Raw genomic sequence first — 20,881 nt, forward strand, 5'->3', positions numbered from 1 at the left:
TGTGTTTGGGGGAGAAGGGGGGCTGCTGTCCTTGGTGCTGACAGCTGTGCATGCGCGCTACGGCGGTGCTGCGCGCTCCCGTCGTATTGGCTTTTTTTGCGAGTGCGTTGGCGTTGTGCTTCAGTTACTGCTGCTGCTGCTGCTGATGCTGCTTGAGTTGCTGCTGCTGCTGCTGCTGCTGCTACTGTTGCTGCTGCTGCTGCTGCTTCAGCTTCAGTTGCTGCTGCTGCTACTGTTGCTGCTGCTGCTGCTGCTGCTGCTGCTGCTTCAGCTACTGCTGCTTCTTTTTCAGCTGAATGGTGGTCATGATGGTGGTGATGATGGTGGTGCTGGAGACACCTGAGTAGAACGCTGGAGCATGACGCTGGAGCAAGTGCGTTTGTCTCTAGCATGAAAAATGAATGCGCCTGCTCAAGCAGAACACACACACACACGTGCGCTCGCACAGAACACACACACACAATGGGATGCTTGCCATGATGGAACATGAAAGGGCCGATCGAGTGAGTTCATACCTGGTGGGCACGAGTAGCGCTGCAATATTAAAGGTTCCCATAAGACCGAGGAGACACAACCATAAGTCGCTTTGCCGCTTGTTTCTCTGCACCAGTGTTTCTCAAGCGGTGGGTCGCGGCCCAGAAATGGGTCTCTGCAGAGCTATTTGGATCTGTGGGCAGTTTCCCCGCTGTTCCATTGATGTAGAAGCAAACTTGAATTGAATTGATGTCTATAGTCTTGGTCTGGTCTGGATCTCGCTGCTCTCAGTCTGGAGAAGGTCTTGGTCTGGGTTGGTTGCTGCCATCTGGGCTACAACGCTACCTGTGATTGGATTGTGCCCATGAACTCCAGCGACACCTACTGAGGGCAGAGGGACAGATGGAGAGTTGATAGTTTGAAGCCTTTGAAGCATCTCTGGGTGCAGCAAGGCAGCAGAGCAGCAGCAGCAGCAGCAGCAGCCTCCTGGTTACCGTGGAAACAGGACTTCTCTTTTCTCTTCCTTGTTGTTGCAACGCACGCGAGCGCACAGACAAGTTGCAGCGAGGCAACAGCGGTCGGCAAACACACAGCGAGAGACGTCAGGATGGATCCTTTATGAAGGGATGTGGCACCACCAGATGTGTCATCACCAAGAAGCAGCGTTCATCTTGGCTCTGGTTCAGCTTTTTTACCCTCATTATTGGGTGATCTTCAAAAAATGTTATTCCCAGCCAGGTTCAGTCTTGTGTCATCTCCGCTGCTCGTATCAGCAAAAGCTGAAAAATGTCAACAGGGCTCTGAGGCCCCTCCCCACTCTGCCAACAGTCACCACCTCTGTGTTTCTAGGTGCTGATACATTAGTCGCATGGTGCCACAAATCAACAGCTTGTCAGGTGCTGGCTGCAGCGCCCTCCTCACCTTCCCAAAACGACAGAAACTCTCAGGCTAAAATGCATCCAGTCAGGCTCCAGTCAACTTTCCCACAAGCTTCAAACTGCCTGATGTCGTCTCAAAGACGTCAATACAGCTTTAAAAAGCAATAACATTTGCTCGTTGCGTTGGTGATCAATGTTTGAAGAGTGAAGATGACATTTAGCCACAGTGATGAGAAGGTCAATTAGATGATATCATTGTTGATTCAATACAAATGAAATAGGACGGCTTGAATATTTCATTGAAGTGAAGAATTGACTTTGCTTCTTGGAAGACTGTGAAGGTCCGTCAAAGAAATGTCAAACACTGAGATCTTGTTTCATTGGCTGTCAATATTTATGATACTTTATGGACTTGGTATTGCATTGGACAGTAAGCTCTGTGACCTCACTATTGAGTCGCTGTATATCCTCCTGCTATTCTCAGCCAGCAGTGTGTTCTCCAGCTGCACAACACGGCGCTCTGAAACCACCTCAGCGGAATTCACTGTGTTCGCCACCGTGCTCATCCTGGCGCCGCCACCGCCGCCGCCGCTGCTAAGATGTGCCTGCGCTCCGAGGTGTAAAGTATTTAGCACGGCAGTTAGCAGTGTGAGCCGCACAGACCAGCGCAGCCGCTGCATGAATCAGCTGCGACGGCATCCAGAGGAACAAATGGCTCTGCTGCGGACCACTGTCACACTCCACCTCCTGCTGCTGCTGCTGCTGCTGCTCTTAATGATTCCCCCCCCCCACCGCCACCGCCACGGGGCCACTCATTGGACGGCCGTGACTCTGATTAAATGAGTTGACGGAGCCGCTGCCCATTCTTCAACGGCTCGCACGTCAATACGAGCCGCAGCCAATCTGCTGCTGCTGCTGCTGCTGCTGCACTTATGTAAGCAGTTAGCTGCTCGTTTGCCATGGGGGAGGGGCAGAGAGTCGGGGGGGTGGGGGAACAATTCGAGTGCTGAAGCTAAAGATGGTGAAACTGACACAGCAAAGATTTGCTCCATCACACTGTAGGGTGGAGTTTTTCCACCACTGTGCTGCGGCCACAATGGCGCACCGTGACTGAACATCAGTGTCACTTCATTCAAATGGAAATAATAACACAGTCATAACGTTCCAATGTGGAGTGAGCGTTTCCTCCAGGACCTCAGCTGTGAGAGCACGGATCAGTTTTCCGTTGGCACCAGGATCCTCTTGTGTGGACTCGTGTTTGTGTTTGTCAAGTTGCATCGTTTCCACACCTGCAGCTGTTTTCGCCAACAAAGGCGCATTAGGCAGTGGTACTGTGTTTGGCCCTCGTCGGCCACCGTAAAACAGGCCCAGTATAAATCACAGAAGATACTACATTGCCATCATTTGGTTTAAAATATTTCTGTTTGCTCGCTGGTGTGCCACAGGATTCTTTCAATGTGAAAAATGTGCCGAGGCTCAAAAACCTGGCATCACTGCAGCTTCACAACACACTTGCGTGGCGCTCGGCAGGGACTCGCACTCGTGCATGCGCACACACACGCTCATTGCTCACGAGCGCACTCTCAGAGTTCGCACTTGGAGTTCACTCGCCCACACAGAAGTAATGCACATCCATGTCCCGCCCACACGCTACTGGCTGAGCCAGGAGACACACGCTGCATGGCCCAGTCTGCCGGGCCGGTTCTAAAGCAGCCCAGGCTCCATTCCAAACGTTTTCTCGCTAGTTTGACGCAATCGCTGCTCACTTAGTGGGGAGGGCCAGCTGTTTGACTGCTGGGGCCACAGTGGGGTCTACAGTGTGCCAGAGGGGGGTAGCGGAGCAGCAGCAGATGGATGGAGGGTTCTGGTGAGCCACCTCATCGGAGGAAACAATCTATCCTGGGATATTATATAGAACATGTTGCTGTAATTTCAATGGAAAATGAACCAAAGCAAAGTTGCAACCAAATCAGTGTTTTTGAAGCCCACCAGGGTGTTTAGCTCTTGGAACCATCCAGAACCATCCAGAACCACCTGGAACCACCCTAGGCCACCAGGGTGCTTAGCTCTTAGAACCACCCAGAACCTCCTAGAACCTCCTACAACCATCCAGAACCATCTAAAACCACCCAGAACCTCCTACAACCATCTAGAACCACCCTAGGCCACCAGGGTGTTTAGCTCTTTATTGAAAAGACATCTGGAAACACTGCAAACATGGAGGAGATGCAGCTGTTTCATGATATATTTCTTCCAGTTGGGCGAGCTGGATTAAAAAGGTCAACTGGCCGCATATGGCCCCCGGGCCCTAGTTTGCCCACTCCTGCCCTAACCTCGACCCAGTGGCTCGTCAGATTAGCGAGTCAGGAGTTTCGCTCCACTATCATAATCAACACCTCACTGACAATCAACACCTTTACTAATATAAGGGACCACCAGCCTTTAGCGCCACATACCTATACACCTGCTGGTGGTTCAATACTTGAAACATCTTCAAGACCATCAGAACAGGTCCAGTTGCCCCAATGGAACCCTGTCACTTCAACATTGTTTCTTTTTATTTCACTATCATCATCAGCAGCAGCAGCAGCAGCAGCAGCAGCAGCAGCAGCAGCCGCCGATAGACCTTTGGACTCACACACTCACCACAATGGCCTTTTATAGGACACACTTGTAAATATGAAATTGGGGCTACTGCAATGCAGGGAAACCTTGACCTGGTTTTTGTTTTCAGTACAGTGGAAGAAAGGAGGCTTCACTTCAAATCTGCTCTTCACAAAACCTGCAACTTTGGTGAGCCGCCTCATAGCAGGAAACAATCTACCATGGGATATTATTTAGAAAATGTGTTGCTTTAACGTCAATGTAAAATGAAGAAAAGCAAAGTCAATCGTCTGCATCTGAGCCCCAGGCTGGAGTTTGCCCAGGCCTGGTTTAGGATGAAAATTGACTTTGGAAAAAATGCACCCACAGTGAAGATTGAATCTGATATACAACCCACGTCTGCATCTTTTTCCATTTTTTTATTATTACTTCATGTATTTTGACTTTTTTCATTTATTTTGGATACTGCTGAAGGAGCGATGCATCGGCTGGATGTTGCAGTGACTGGGAAGACAATCCACTGTACAGTCATTCCATGAGGGGACTTTGTCTTCCTCTCAACTAGGAGGACAAACACAACATGATAATTAACGAGGCATATGTTCCACACGTAGCTTTTAAATCGCCTCCTTCACTGACGCTGATTCTCTCTAAGAGACGACGTCAGTGCTCATCATCATCATCATCATCATCATCATCCAGGAGTGCAGTGGCTGTAGCCGCTGCTGTAGCCAATCACACTGCAGCACTTTATCAAGCCGTGTTGCAGCCACTGGAGCGTGTTGGCGAACGCGCTAACGCACTAATGCAACGGCGTGTGCATGATGTGTAAAACACATGGAGGAGTATAAAGGCGTGCGAGGGTGAGCAGACTGCACGATTGTTTAACAAGGCCAGTGAGCTACGAGTGCACGTCGAGCCGCACCAGGACTTGTTGAGCGCCAACAAAACCACATTTCAAAACCTTTGAAGGCCTCGTCCTCCAACCACTAAACACCGCAGTGGAGGGAAGGAGGGAAATATCCGAGGAGGTGAAGAAGAGATGAGCCGAGAGACCATGGGCACTGGCTTGACTGCAGACCTGATACACCTGTGGTCACAGGTTGGTTGATGGAGAGCTGAGTGGAGAGCACAATGTGGACTGGAAGTGGGAAGGACCTGGACTAGTGGGAAGGACCTGGACTAGTGGGCGACCGAGGGGACAAGAAGGGAAGGAAGAGGCAGCGCAACTGTGGGACATCTGAAATACAGAGAAACAATGCAAAGACCTGCAGCCAGCGGGCAGCGATGGAATGAACTACTGGCCGAGCCCCTTTTAGTAGGAATTCTTTCCACTGTTTAGGTCACAAACACAAACACATCAAGTAGTTGTTAAAGTCCAGGTTCACACATTAAGAATGGCTTCAAACAACCTGAGGAGGAGGAGGAGGAGGAGGAGGAAAAGTAGAAGAAGAAGAAGAAGAAGAAGAAGAAGAAGAAGAAGACAGATGTGCAGCGAGTGTCACAATCTATAGAGAGATTAGCATCACGTAGCATCTGCTGCTCCGCTGCTTCCACCCTCATCTATACATCACGAAGTTTCAGTGGCACAAGAGACGCACGGCCGCCTGTGAACGCATCCCGGGCATTTTGTCCACGGGAAGAAAGAGGTTGCGTCCCGCCAGCTGGAGCAGAGCAGAGCTGGAGGGTCTGGAGGGTCTGGAGAATGGCTGAACGGCTGCTGTGCAGATGGATGGATGGATGTGTGATGTGTTTCTCATGTTGTGTCAAGTCCTGCCATGAATTATCCACACGCTCCGTCCTCCTCCTCCCTCCTCCTCGTCCCAGCCTGAAGTATTCATGCGGAGGAGAACAACAGCAGCTCCAGCAGCCTGAGAGCCGGAACACCGAGGAGCCTGGCGGGAGCTCCGGGAATGTGACGGTGACGAGGGGCGATCAAGACGGATCACTTCAGACAGACATAGGGAGAGAGTGGGGGGGGGGGGGGGTGGTAGGGGGGGAGAGAGAGAGATGGAGAGAGAGAGAGAGAGAGAGAGAGGGAGAGAGAGAGAGAGAGAGAGAGAGAGAGAGAGAGAGAGAGGCCTCTGGGCTGGGGGCGGAGCTCCTCTAATTGAAGAGGTTCTTCCGCTCTGTCAAGAGAGAATTAAGAAGCATCTGAGAAAGGAAGAGCCGAGCTCGTTGATGTGTGTTGAAAGGCAGCTGGGTGACATCACGAAGGGATGGAACTGGCAGGACACACACTCTGGGGACTCACTGCTCTCACTGCTTTAATGTTTCACCGTCAGTTGAGGCGCACAGCTTCGCAGCGACACAATCAAAGGTTCATTCATTCATTATAAAAGATAGAGAGGAACAAACAGCGGACTCCCCTCTTCCACTCTTCATCACCGTTCTTTGAATTCCCCCCTCTGAACAGATGAAGGGGACATAAATGATGCATCATTGGTTGGGTAGCGTCACAGATGGGCACCACCGAAGAAGAACAAACAATGTTGTTGTTGGGTTTTGGTTTTTTTAAGAATCTTTTTATCGCTAAGACAATGTTGCAGGGGGATTCTGAGCTGATCTAACAGTAAGTAGGAGAGCGCTAACAGGAAGTAGGAGAGTGCTAACAGGAAGTAGGAGAGTGCTAACAGGAAGTAGGAGAGTGCTGGCAACACAGCAGTGGAGTTTTTGGTCCAACGCCAAAGCTTCAATTGTCTGGAGCGACAAATCAAAAACAAAATTATGTATGTACACATATCACAATTAATAATAATGAGTAATAATTACATTTAGATCATTTTATATATATCAAAATATGTAAAGCGCTAAGTTGCAATAATTATACATTTGGAAAATCCTCCATAAACAGATAGGTGGCGACACCACTGGTTATTCTGTGGAAATGTGTTGCTGTAGTTTTTGTGCAGAGCAGATTTGAAGTGAAGCCTCCTTCCTTCCACTGCACTGAAAACAAAAACCAGGTCAAGGTTTCCCTGCATTGCAGTAGCACCAATTTCATATTTTCAAGTGTGTCCTATAAAAGGTCATTGTGGTGAGTGTGTGAGTCCAAAGGTCTATCGGCGGTGTCTGCTGCTGCTGCTGCTGCTGAAATAGAAGATAAGGCTGGGATCCAGCCTTGATATCAACAGTTAGTCAGTCATCAAACAGCTGCATCTCCTCCATGTTTGCAGTGTTTCCAGAGTCATTTCAATAAAGAGCTAAACACCCTGGTGGTTCTGGGTGGTTCTAGATGGTTCTAGATGGTTCTAGGAGGTTCTGGGTGGTTCTCAGAGCTAAACCCCCTGGTGGGGCTTCAAAGACACTGATTTGGTTGCAACTTTGCTTTGCTTCATTTTCCATTGACATCACAGCAACATGTTTTCTCCATAATATCCCAGGATAGATGGTTTCCTCCACCAGAACTCTCCATCCATCTGCTGCTGCTCCGCTACCCCCCTCTGGCACACTGTAGACCCCACTGTGGCCCCACCAGTCAGTTTGCCCACCTCTGGCTTAGGTTAGGCTTAGGTTTAGGCTGAGGGTTGGGGGAGGATGAAGGTCAGGGGCTCCTTCTTCTGCTCTGCCATCATGTGAGTGCTTAGGTTCCCTTGATGGAAGGCATCACTTCTTGAAGACGACCTGGATGACCGAGAACCTTCACAGGCCAGTGTTGGAGCTCCGTAGAGGAAGGAGGAAGCAGTCCTCGTGGTCTAGGACAGCACGAGCACCAGGACGGGGACAATCACGTAGAGGAGGCAGCCGAGCAGCAGCAACAGCAGAATCACCCGCAGTCCTTTCAGCGTCCAGGGGGGGGGGCGTCCACGCAGCAGCCCAGCAGCTTGTGGAGCAGCGAGGCGGAGTGGGCCCCCTGCTCTGGGCTGGTGATGGTGATGGGAACGTCTAGGTGGTCCAACCTGAGGTTGGTGGTCCTCCTGCACAAGGGGCAGCGCAGCAGCTCCTCCTGCCTCGCTACGGCGACCCGGCAGCGGCGGCAGAGCGTGTGGCCGCAGCCCAGCAGCGTGGCGAGCTGCTGCTGCTGCGGCTCCAAGGCCTCGCTGCAGATGGGGCATTCTGGGAGATCCTGGGGTTCTGCTGGATCCACCAGCTGCCGCTCCTGCCCCGCTGCTCCGCCAGCACTCGTCTCCTCGGCCATCGTCTGTCGAAAAACCCGTGCTGAAAAAATGTTTCCTTCCTTGTCGGCGTGCGGCTGCAGTCGACTGAGCCAGCAGTCGATGCCACGCTGGTGTATCACCATTCCCATAAAACTCTGATTAGATAAACACATCTCAAAGTTAGGGAGCGCCCACTCGTAACACGTGTGGAGATGGAGGCGGAGCCAGCGTTCCCACCAGCGTTCCCACCAGCGTTCCAGCCATCCCACTCCATTGAAGTGGCCCTGAAGATGATGATTTTCAGCGCTACACAAAGCTTTTCTCACCAGTTCTGCTGGTGAAAAATGAGCAAACGCAAGAGCAACCACATCCCGGCCACGCCGGAGCTGTTGTGTTTTTGTGGGAAGAGCGCAGGGAAAAAGAATGCATCATGGAATGGAGTGGAGGGAGGAGAAGAGAAGCTTCATCTATTATTCAAGCGTCCTGCTGCGCTAATAAGTCTCTGATGGCTGCTTGTTTGACTGGCTGGAGGTTTAAACAGGGGTGTGCACGCGCGCGCACGCACACACACACACACAGACACACACACACACACACACACCACTAAGGCTAAGCTCACTGTAAACACAGTGGTAAAAGGTCCTGATCTAATCTTCACTGCATCATTGAAGCGCCGGCTGGGAGTAAAACTGTCGCTCACATGTTTATGGGCAAAGGAAACAAACAAACAAACAAACAAACAAACAAATAAACACACGATTCAAAATCCTTGCATTGCATTTCATTCTCATTTGCAGCCACACTTTTAAAAAGTGGCTTGTCATCAGTTGGATGGATTCATCCTTGCATAAAGTGGACAACATTTTTTCTATATGTGGGTCAATAATTCCCTCTGCATGTCGCTCGCTTGTCTGAAGCAGAAGAGCCTTTCAACATGCGTCTCTAAAGAGGTAAAATGTATGTATATCTACCTGCTAATGATAGAGCAGTGTCCATTCAGTATGGGAAGTGTCCCATGAACGTCCACTGGGCTGTGAATTGCGCTGCATCCCCTGGTTGTGTAACCTGGAAGAGCAGCGTCGACATCTTTGAGATGAGTCACTGTGGCTTTGGGGACAAATTGCTGTATGCAGAAAAATAAAAAAGATGATTTGATTTCTTTACTACTGACGATGAAACCGTTCTCGGACTCTGGCTTCTGCTCTGGCCCTCGCTGGGGCTTTGTACCGCCGGCCGGCCAGCCGAGCCGAGGTCGACGCAACCATCGGTCCCATCAGTCAGTCTGATGGGACCGATGGCAACTACACATCACCACAACAATCTCTAGACCAGGGGTGGCAAACTGTTGACTGGTGAGCCACCTCATAGAGGAAACAATGCATCACGGGATATCATGTAGAAAACAAGTTGCTTTCGTGTCAATGGAAAACCAAGCAAAGCAAAGTTGCAAGCAAATCAGTGTCTTTGAAGCCCTGCAGTGTTTATCTCTTAGAAGCACCTAGAAATACTTCAGAACCAATTAGAACCACCCAGAACCATCCAGAACCACCTACAACCACACAGGTGTTTGGTGTTTAGCTCTTTATTGAAATGACTCTGAAAACACTGCAAACATGGAAGAAATACATCTGTTTTATGATTGACTGACGATTAATATCATTTCTCCAAGTATCAGCGGGCCGCATTTAAAAGCTTAATGGGCCGAATATGGCCCCCGAGCCTTAGTTTGCCCACCTCTCAGTCATGAGTGGTCCCAGTGTGCTGTAATGTCACTGGTCTTTGAAGAAGCAGCAGAAGTCATACAGGTTCCAGCTGTGAACTCAGCCGCAGTCGCCACGGCTTTGATTGCGTACCAGCTGCTGCATCTGGATATCAAAGGTTGCGATGGTCCTCCTGGTCCTCCTGGTCCTCCTGGTCCGGCTGACTGAGCCATTCCTCCGAGCCTCTTTAAACTTTTAATAACCGCAGAGCATTAAGGCCGCCGCCGCCGCCGCCAGCGTGCACTCAGCATCGGACGCTTTTACTTTGAAGATCCATTTGGTTCAATGAGACGCTCGATGGAGCCGCCGTTCACCGCCTTTTCACTCACATGTTTAAAACATGAAAGTCTTGCACATATGTAAAATTGACATAGAGTTCACAGTGTAATGCTGGTGAACTCCCACCAGGGGGACGAGGAAATTCCTTCTTTCACTGTTTTAAAATGTCAAGGCCTGTGAATCAACACTTTGTGATGTCACAAAGGGCACCTATTAGAAAGATGTGAGGATGAGATTTGGGATCCTGAGACTGAGACTGAGGCTGTTGCTACAGGCTACAGTGCTGCTAACCTGAACTTCTGGCACCTACATTCATTTAATTTAATTTAATTTAATTTAATTTAATTTAATTTAAAAAAAGAAAGAGGATGAAAAGGGAAGTCTTGGCACCTCTTTACCAAGGTGTTGTTCTCTTGGTTGGCTCCCTGACAGAAGCACAGTGCAAAATGACTCACAGGTAAAGCTCAAAAAAGAATCTCTTGTTTTGAAATGTAGCGAAGAGCTAGCTGGCTAAGAGAGGTCCAGGCAGGTGGAGACAGTGGCAGGGGTCTACAGTATTCCAACAGGTGTGTTTCTGTCTTTGATGAAAGTGGGCCCTGACCCGACATCATCTCCTGCTGCTGTGGCCCGGCCCGGGTCAGAAGTCCAGAGTGTCCCGCTTGTACTGCAGCTGCGGGCTGTTCTTGCTGTAGAACTGACTGAACCAGCGCCGGTGCTTCTGGATGGCCGAGTCTTCCTTCACCAGGAGAGGCTTGGCGACGTACGTCTTGTTGTTCCAGATCATCACGTCCCGCTCAAACTGCACCAGAGGAGGAGAAGAAGGGCAGAGGACGGAGGAGAGATGAGTTTGTCGTCTGGATGTGATGAAACCAAAGAGTCTCTGAGCCCTTGATGAAGAGGAGGGAGGCATCTGAGAGGAACTCCAGGGGGAGAGGAGTTGGGGGAATAGGAACGACTCATTCAGTGGTGGAGTCTACTTTATTCTAGTTCTATACTCTTCCTCGTAGACATCTGTCCATCAGCAGCAGCTGCTTCTAAACGTCACTAAAGCAGCGCCACCATCAGGCTCAGTAATGCATCCAGCATCCATATAGAAGTCACATCATGAAAGACTGATGATGTCATTGTCTCAATGTGAATGTATTGTAAGCATCACAAGATAATATAAGATACATAATTTACAGCTGGACTTTAATCAGCTGACCAACAGCGTCACAAGACAAATTTGTTTGTTTTGTTGAAAAAAAAATGAATAAATAATTAACAAAATAAAACTGCTAAAAAAAAAAAAAGTTTCAGCAATCAAGTTGCAAAAAGCACAAATTAATTCTCTGAAGCGACACTACCACAGCTGATCATAACACAAAACATCCTTTTAATCACATTGTTAAACGGGAAAGTCAACGTCGTGTCAAAAAAAACTTTTGCACAACAATATTGTGAGCGAATGTTGAAACTGGGTTGCTTCCCTGAACGCTGCCTGCTTCTATTCAGGAAAAAATAAATTAACAAGTAATTAACACGTTTAATGAGGCTCCTCACACACTCCCAGCCGCTGTGTTGTGTTACTTCTGGTGTAAATGACGCGGCAGAATGAAAGGAAAGAGGCGGCGATGATCCTTACACACCGCACAAACTCCCAGGCAGAAAAGTGCAACGCAAGAAACAAGAAAAACCTGTTCACTCCTCTAAAATTCAAGGCACTTTGAGTGACGGTTGAATGATTGTAAAGGGTGGTGTGTGTGACTGTGGCCAGGAGGTGGCGCACCTGGATGCTCTCCACTTTGAGGATGAAGTTGGGAATGACTGGAGGGATGCTGGCCTGGTAGAACATGGTGTGAGTGACGCACTGCAGCAGCGGCTCCACCGGGGTCACGCAGTGCATCATGACACCGCGGCCCAGGAAGCTGTGGTTGAACAGCAGGTAGACCAGACCGGGACCCACCTGGAGGGCGACAACAGTCAGTAGCAGTTAGCACTCTGACGGCGGGACTTCTAGAGAAGCAGCAATATGCAGGTTAGACCAGGGACTGTTGGGTAGCGGAGCAGCAGCAGATGCATGGAGGGCTCTGCTGAGCTGCTCAATCACCTGCAGTCAACACGGTTTTGACTGCATGCAAGCTGCTGCATCTGGATATCAAAGGTGCAAATGTTTGGCTCGACCACGCTCTTGCTCTCTGATTGGCTGGAAAGCTGTCATATGGGAAGAGATGCCTTCAGGGTTCCTTTGTAACCCAGAGCAACTCCGCTGGACTGACAGACTCTCCAGATGCTCAGATGATTGACAGGTCCACTTGGCATTGTTGATGCTGCATCGTACAGAGGGCCAAACTATCATACAAACGCAACAATCACAGCACGCCAGGCAACCCTGCCTGGCAACCCTGCCTGGATGTGGGATGAAGCTCCTCCAGGACTTCCACGTCATCGTGCATCCAAGCACATTCAGCCTCAATGACTCAAAGCGAAGATTAATGACGGCGTTCCGAGGGAAGAAGGTGTCAGCGGCTCGGCTTTTGTTCCGGGAGCTCGCCCCCCGACCGCGAGTGTGCAACGCCACAATTAACGAGGGCGACGACTTCCTGCGCCTGCGGTGCTGCGGCAGCGCCGAGCTCCCCGGCTCGTGACCCCGTTAGAGGGAAACTGAGCCTGCGGTGAGGAGTTGGTGAGGAAGAGGTGAAAATGGCGCCAAGAGCGGAGAAGGAAGAGTTGACAGGGCAGTGGCGCCCCCTGTGGGTGACAGCTGGGGATGGCGAGACAGAACAATAGCTCCGATGTGTTGATTGCCATGAAATAAAGGACCAGAGGGAGAGCGTCTGGAACGGGGGCGTCGCCATGCAGCGTCACGACCTTCACTGTACCTGTCTGGCAACGACACTGACGTCCAGCAGGGGCCAGTGGAGGCCAAACACAGTCAGAGCGTGTTTGACGTACATGTTGGAACAGTGCCGAGTGGGTTCTGACTCCGGCTCCCACTGGACCTGCAGCAGAGACGGGTGCAAACACACAGCGTCAGTCCATGATGAGGACTGCTTGCAGATGAAGAGCCGAGGCGCCGTGACGGTGACATCAGGAGCATCAGGCGCCTCGTGAAATGTAAAACATCATGAAACACAGCAAGCGCAGACTGTCAAGAACCCTCTCAGAGGCGGAGCCTGTTAGACTTCACCGCCGCCGCCGCTGCCGCGTGTTTGCATCCTTACGTTCCAGTCGTGCCGCAGAAACTCCCAGGTTTTGCTGTTGGTGTAGCGCAGGTCGACTCCGCTGATCATGCCGGGAGTGTGCAGGTGTGCCAGGTGAGCGATGTCCGCTGCGTTCTCAGGTATCTCCTGTTGAGGGCGCACGTCACAGTGGAGAGAATCAAAGTTTGCTCAAAGTTGGTTAAACATTAAAAAAGTTGCTTTCAAGGCCCAGTGTGCCACTTTTGAGAAGACACTTATTGAATGTTCCTCATTGCCAAAGCTAAAACAATGGAGTTTTCTTTGGACTGGAGCGTTTCTCTGAACATTAAGAGCGGGTCGCCTTGCACCGTCACATTATTCCAGGAACTCAGAATCCAGATGTGCTCAGGGAGAAGCCAGCTGCTGGAGGACAGACGTGAGATCCAGCGGGAGAGGAGAAAACTCCAGATACAGAAGCAACATTCCCAGATGCTGCTTCTGCTTCCCTCCACTCACCTGGATGTGAGAGTTGATGAAGTGTTCGGTTCTGCCCCTGTAGACCCACTCTCCCCTGGTGACCTCGGGCTGCTCCGGTACCGGCCAATCGGGCTCGGTGCCATCGCAGTGGTACCAGACGTAGATCTGACCGTTGACCTCGCGGCTCGTCCAGTGTCGAGCTTTGGCGACGTCCGGAACTGAATCCGACGTCCGAAGAAAAGAAGGGAGCCAATCAGAAGAAAGCTACGTATGACCTCATAGAGGCAGGAGTCAAAAGATGAACGTGTACTTCAATTTTAGCAAAGCTATGAACAGAATGCAAATAAAACGTACCGTCTTCTCCTTTACAGTACTAATAAGGCAAAGCTAATAAACACTGAGTTCCATAGAATATAGAACACAATAGAATAGATGCACTTCACTGATCATAAAGTGTGAAACTACGATGTTGCAGCACTAAAAACAACACTAATGAAACTAATCCGTATTAACAGTTCGACTGACTACAAATGAGAGAAAATATTTCCCAGCTTTTAGGTTTGATGTTAATGTGATATTTTCTTTCTTTGCACCGGCAGTGGAGGCCGACAGGGCAGCTCAACCTCTGCCGCTCTTTTTCCTTCCTGCTAACATGAACAAACTACCAAAAAGAAGCAAAGAGAGAGGAAGAAGGATGCAGATTTTCATACTTTTTTCTGCGTAGGGAATCTTCACACACTTTCCGTCGTCCCCTCGAAACTGCCATCCATGGAAGGGGCACTCGATGCAGTTCCCCACCACCCGTCCTCCCACGGCCAGGTTGGCCCCCAGGTGAGGGCAGTAGGCGTCCAGCACGGAGGCATTCCCCTCCTGGCCCCTGAACACCACCACCTGTTGACCTGCACACAGGAGGGACAGTCAGTCAGCTGGAGGAAGTCAACGTGATGTCCACTGAAGATTGCATGAAGCAAAGAGAGAGAGAAAGCGAACACTCAGTGTGTCTCTGTGAAGGTCCACTAGCTGTGTTTCCATCACTCCTACAACTGCACCAAACCCAAACATGTCAATAAAGTCTGGTGATGGAAACAGCTCAGCTTGGAAGAACCTCTCCAACACTGCTCAAAGGTCTTGACTCTCATCAGGTGGTTTTCACACGGATCCATAGAGAGGAACATCGCTCATGGAAACACTTTGTTCACATTGACACTTCAGCGGACGAGGTCACGTGACCAGTTGACTGACCAGTGAAAATGGTGCGTTATAATGGTGGTATAATAATATTTTTTACAAGTCATCATCAGAGAGGAAGACTGTGGTGGAGAAGATGAAGACAGACCTCGGCTGGTGCCTCTGCCTTCAGTGTGGCTGAGGCTGCGGCTCCAGGCGGCTCTGGAACATCTTGGGATAGATTACAACCATGGCGGAGCAGATGCAGCCCAGTCTGAGCCAGCAGACAGTCAGCACCTTCATCAACTTCCCCCACTGTACCTACTGTACTTGGCATCACCTGTGGACGAGCGACATCTCCTCCTGAAATAGCTCGGCGCCCTGCAGAGTGAAACCCGGATGAGTGGAGCCTCCAGGAAATCCAAGTGAAGACATTTATGCTGATGTTTACGCAGCACCTCTGACCTCTGACCCTCCCAGACACGGACAACGGGTTCTACATGGGCAGCAGCAGCAGCAGCAGACCTCTACTGTCTGTTTAAATATTGTGAGTTTTGTTGTTGTTCACCATGCAACTGACTCTGACCTGGCTGACACTCTGACTACTGCTCTCTCTCTATCTATCTACATGACCTCTGGAGTCTGGATCTGCTCCGGGTTTTTTCCCCCCACAGGGGAGTTTTTCCTGCCCACTGTCGCCCCCTGCTGCTCTGGGCGGCCAGCTGTTTTTCCTCTGATTGCACAAAGAAGCTCTGAGATGCCTTTGGTTGTGATTTTATAATAAAAGCTGATTGATTGATTGGACTCTGCTGCCACGCAGCTCAGCCAGCGAGGTGAAGGCAGGCGAGCAGCAGTCACACCAGGCTGGCAGAATTTGAAACGTGCTGTAAGTAGATGACTGCAGGTTGACATTCATTCACAGCGGGAGCGCAGACGCTCGGAGAAGAGGGTGAAACTCAAGACGATTGGATGGACAGGGAGCAGCAGCTGAAGACATGAAGGATGCAATGTTCAAAACTAAACTGCAGCGTCATGAAAACACAGCTCTGCTATATTAATAAGCATTTACCATCCTGCAGTTAAAAAGAAACCATCAGGGGCTCTGAGTCGGCGGTCCCTCATGTTTGCTCCCATCAGGGTTCAAGCAGTGGTCCATGTAGTGGCTACAGGAGATCCATTCCACACAGGAGCAAACAGAAGCCTCAGTACTGCTGGTCAATGTTCACGATGAGACAAAACCAAACAGGTTCTGGCCAACAAACTAGTTCTGAGAGGGACTTTGAAAAAAAATGTCCTCCTTTGCAGTGTTTCCAACTCCCCAGTAGGAAGAGTCGCTGTTGGCACAGTATTTGCGTTGTATGAACTCAAAGGCAGCACAGCAGGAACACAGTTGAATGAGAGGGTGGTTTGTATGAAGACGAACTGGCAGGCGGGGAGCCGGTGACCCGGTGAGAATGGGTCAGAGCAGGAGGAGAGTCAAGTATCAGAGAGAGAGAGACATAAAAAGAGCCCAGGCCGTCAGTCCAAAGGAAGAAGTGGTGGTGGAGACAGAAGGCCGAGAGCACCGAGTCAGTCTGAGTGCCAGGAAACCAGCAGATCACTGCAGAACCTCCCATCAGCCACCAGAGAAAGAGAGAGAGAGAGACAGGGGGAGGTGGGGAGTGAGAGAGTGGGGGTAGAGGGAGAGAGAGAGAGAGAGAGAGAGAGAGAGAGGGGATGAGCTGCAGGTGTGCTGATTGGCTGAGTGAGGGCAGGTGTGGCAGCTGCAGTGTGCAGCAGCGCTGAAATCACAGCGACACCCAGTGGCCGACTGCAAAATATCAACTGCAGGCTCAGAAGACTGGGATTGGTGGAGAAGCCAACTGGTTTGATTTGCAGCACAGAAGAGTGCAATTCAGACAATCTCACCCTCACTGATGCTTCCAGCAGCTCACCACAAACACAATAAGCTGCTGCGTACAATGTAGCGCTGAAGACCTCTCTGTTACACAGCGCTTCAAATAAAACGCCAGACATGATGGAGCGAGGAAGGAGGAGGATGATGATGATGATGCAGAGATGTGTGTAGGGGATTGAGACGCCACATCACCTGATGTTGGTGAGATCGATGTATTGGTAATGCAGGCCGTTTCTCCACGACGTGGCTTTTCCATTAAACAATGAAAGAGGCACATTATCATTAAATATTAATTCTGCTTGACCTCCAACCAGTTTGAACAACTGTGTGATGGTGGTAAAGAGTTGGGGAGAAGATACGGACGCAGCTCATCGTGTCATTTCATTACTGAGCTGGAGGTTGGAAATGAGTCAAGTGACCTCAGAGTGAATCAACTAGAAGATCTGCTGATTCAGTTCCTGCAGGTGAGACTCCAATTCCCTTCACACGTGTTGAGCATTGAAATGCGGCCTATCTTGCTGATTAAAAGCACGAAAATTAAAAAAAAAAAGACCTGGATGTATTTGGCAAGTGATTCACTTATGGCTTAATGCTATAAAAAGGATTAACCATGCATGCAAATCACTGGCAAGCTGTGAAACACGGTCCCACTGTCTCATTACTGGTGCACATGATGCCAGCATGTTACATAAACACTCTCCCTCTCTCCCTCTCTCTCTCTCTCTTTGAACACACACCAGGTATTTTAATGTTCATGTCTGTTTGCAAAACTGGTTGTAAATTCAGTCAGACCAGGAAATTAAGCATTAACTTTGGATTTGCCGATACTACAAACTCAGAATTGATTGGATTCTGTAACCGCAGTGCCACAAGACAAGGAAACTGGTTCAACTTTTGATGACCTGCAAACACACTGGCCAGGAATGAAACTTTTCATGGAAGAAATCATTTCTGACAATGGCCATTGTTTTGCAAGAGCGTAACAACACCAACACGGTGAAATTTGAACTCGTCTCCTGATCCGGGGTTGCCTGACTGCGCTCCAACACAGTGAAGGTGAGGGCTGAAGGTCAGCACCAGGGGCGTATGGAAGAAGGGAGAATCTACGTGGTGGTCACAGCCCACTGTGGAGGGTCATCTGACAGAAGGTCTCACACTTCCACACTGCAGCATCTCGAGTCACGTCTCCGTTGATTCTCTTTTTTCTGACGTGTTGCTTGGCCTGGATTTTGTTCTTGGGGAAACAAGAGGCTCAAAGAAGAACTTTGATGGAACGCTGAGCCTTGGAGAGTAGGAACAAGGTGATCTAGGTTCATTGCCTGTTCTCTGATTCACCGGTGGCAGGCTGACTGATATAAGGTCACCCTGAAAACATTTCATCCATACAAACAACCACAGTTTATTTGCAGAGGAAGTGGCTGAAGTCAACTTGCCTTCCTTGGCGGGACAGTGAGTGAGTGCAAGCCGCGGGTTAATCATTCACATTAAACAAGCGCACCTTTCGCTTTATTCTCGCTGTATGAACCTTGAACACGACGACGTACAGCGGCGAGCAGGTGTCGCAATCAGGGCAGAATGTAGGAATAATGAGGTGAAATGTGCAACATACCGAGTATGGAGACGCTCTTGACTTCGCCCCTCGCCAGCAGGTGCGAGTCCAACACCCGGTACCAGCCGTTGGGGTAAATCGGGGGCAGCTCCCCGGTCTTCCTCCGGCGCCGGACTTCGTTGGCTGCCTGGGCTTTGGAGCGACCGTCCTCGGCGATGTATCCCACATCATCCGGCGAGCGGAGCAGCTCCAGGGGCCGGAAGAGCAGCTGGTAGAGCCGAGCCACCACCGGGGCGCAGAGCGCGGCGAGGAGGAGCCCCGCAGCCCCGCTCCAGGACCAGGACCCGGCCCACCAGGACCCGGCCCAGGCTCTCCACCAGCCCGGGGACCAGCGCCCTGCCTCGGGCAGCAGCGCGGCCAGCAGCGCGGCCAGCACCAGCACCAGGACAGCCACCTTCCCAGCGGACATGCTTTGCCTTGTGGTTCCTCCGCTGATCTCTGTCATGGGGACAAGATGCAAAGCTCCTGCGCGAGACCACACCCAGTGTCACCCAGTGCCACCCAGTGCCAGGGTCATGTCATCTAATCGGGAGCACAGGGCACGGCTATGGGCTCCAGACATGTTTCATTCAGAGACATTCTACGGAATCCAGAGACATTCTACGGAAGCGCAATGCGTCATCATCGCACCTGTTGATTCCTCAGAAGTGATTCCCTGCTGTCATGTCAGCACTGGCTGGTTGAAATGAACTGAAACGCTTAAAGAACTCCATTTCCTCTATCAAAAGGCACTCAATATTCTGGATAGATATACAAACATATCCTCTCATGTCTGCAAAAAGCACAAGTTTTGAAAACATCTTTCATTTGCAACTTTTAGATGCGCCTGTCTTATTGACCAGAGTCCCCCTGGTCTTTATCCACCATGGTTGGAGTAATTGATCCTCAACAGCTGGGACTATGAGGTGCTACTGTGGAGGGGGAGACCCCTGCAGTGGAGCCGCCCTGCAGGCCCGGCTGCCAGCTGCTCCAGCATCACTGCAATAATCACAATTAAGAAGAAGAAGAAGTGGGTCGGTATCCTAGGGCGCCATCTGCTGGAGGGGCACTGGCTGCCACCCTTGGGGTAAAATAAATAAATGCTCACTAGAGCGCCAACATGGCCAGAGCAGCAGCCCTGTATGAAGAAAAAAAATACATCTTCTTTTTCATTGGCCAGAGCAGCCAAGACCTCTGTTCAGTGTGTGTGTGTGTGTGTGTGTGTGTGTGTGTGTGTGTGTGTGTGTGTGTGTGTGTCTCCAAGGAGACAAGGTAACCTTCTTTGCATGAAGCCTCATTTCTGCCAATAGCAGTGTGTTTGTCAGCTTTACACAGCACCACTGGAAAGCTTTCAAATAAAGCAATCAACCAGTTCAACTCATTCATTCTTGTTTCATTGGAAAGATGGTGGACTAATATTACTCTGGTTTAACAATGATATTGTGTACACACACCTCTTGGCAGTAACGACTCCGGCAGCCAGGTTGAACTCTGGACTGTGAAATAGTGTGATTGGAACTATGCCTCATATTAGCTTGTAAATAAACCACAAAAGAAAACTTTATTCAGTTTTGACAATGTAGACACTTGTAAAGGTTTGAATGTTGACACTGTGTAAACATTTGTTTGATTTGGAAGGTGGAGGGCGGCAGAATGGAAGCCTCTCTGGTCGGGATGTGAGATGGGAGTGTTAATGTTGCTTTGCTCAGGTGTCTCCTACGAGCATGAGAGTAGCAGAAGAACAGCAGTTCTTTTCACAGCTGCTTTGTCTGAGAAATGAGTTGTAATTCAGCAGCACTTGACAACACAAGGCCACACGGTGCACAAGGCCGTGTGTTTTATCAGTATCTGGCCAGGCTGGCCATAAAAGAGTCTTGGACTCTTATGTAAGCAGATGTTCGCTTTTGAACAGCGATTGCAGTTTGGTACAGTTCATCAAGTTTAACATGGCAGAACTGCAGGCAACTTGTACATTATTCTCAAACTAACAAAAGACAGTCAAAAAAATAATAACTGTGTTTTATACAGTCCCTCTAATTCAAAGCAGATGAGAAAGTAGAATTAAAAATGAGTATTAGTGCTATAAACAGCGACTTGCCTGGTCATAAGTGTTGTGATTGAGGTTGGCTTTGGTCATAGAATACACAGTGCAGGCACAAAGCACAGTGCATAGTGTCAGCAGTTCATTCAGCAACAGGTCCCCCTGTTGGCATAACTGGGAAAGCCAGACACGTTCTTCAGCAGGAAGGGAATGTTTTGGCCTCACACTGTTTGCATGCTGTGGAAATGTCCTTGGCAACCATGGGTTACTCACAGCATTGTCATCTCAGATTCATTACAACACTGGCTGTTATGCATCTAAATCCCTCTGATCAGCTTTCTGTTGCTCTTGTCTTTGATTCCAGGCGACTATTCACTTCTGTGCTGCTCTCTCAGTAGTGGAGCAGTTTGTACTTTTTCCTTTTTCTGACATCTTCCACTGAAATACTGAACAGGTGC

At 49.9% G+C, this 20,881-nt stretch overlaps 1 protein-coding gene across 1 annotated transcript; it reads right to left on the minus strand.

Annotated features, from left to right (window-relative positions):
- Positions 1 to 9,619: 9,619 nt before the first annotated feature.
- Positions 9,620 to 18,968, minus strand: LOC142890403 (cholesterol 7-desaturase nvd). The gene is made up of 7 exons (XM_076029394.1): positions 18,404 to 18,968; positions 14,441 to 14,629; positions 13,770 to 13,948; positions 13,296 to 13,421; positions 12,954 to 13,073; positions 11,861 to 12,037; positions 9,620 to 10,891 (listed from the first exon to the last, which is right to left on the minus strand). Exons 1-7 carry the CDS (start codon positions 18,846 to 18,848, stop codon positions 10,730 to 10,732), a joined length of 1,398 nt encoding a protein of 465 aa, XP_075885509.1. The 5' UTR covers positions 18,849 to 18,968; the 3' UTR covers positions 9,620 to 10,729.
- Between the last annotated feature and the right edge of the window lie 1,913 nt (positions 18,969 to 20,881).

This window comes from Nelusetta ayraudi, unplaced genomic scaffold (genome assembly GCF_046127955.1).
Source record: "Nelusetta ayraudi isolate G7.1 ecotype Tasmania unplaced genomic scaffold, CSIRO-AGI_Nayr_v1 ptg000026l, whole genome shotgun sequence".
Taxonomy (NCBI): domain Eukaryota; kingdom Metazoa; phylum Chordata; class Actinopteri; order Tetraodontiformes; family Monacanthidae; genus Nelusetta; species Nelusetta ayraudi.

Excerpts from the sequence above, each read along its gene's own strand:
- LOC142890403 (XM_076029394.1), bottom strand. The coding sequence starts at position 18,848 with ATGACAGAGATCAGCGGAGGAACCACAAGGCAAAGCATGTCCGCTGGG. Across the intron at positions 13,422-13,769 it reads TCATCAACTCTCACATCCAG|GAGATACCTGAGAACGCAGC; the intron begins GTGAGTGGAGGG and ends CGCCCTCAACAG. Across the intron at positions 12,038-12,953 it reads TCAGTGTCGTTGCCAGACAG|GTGGGTCCCGGTCTGGTCTA; the intron begins GTACAGTGAAGG and ends GTCGCCCTCCAG.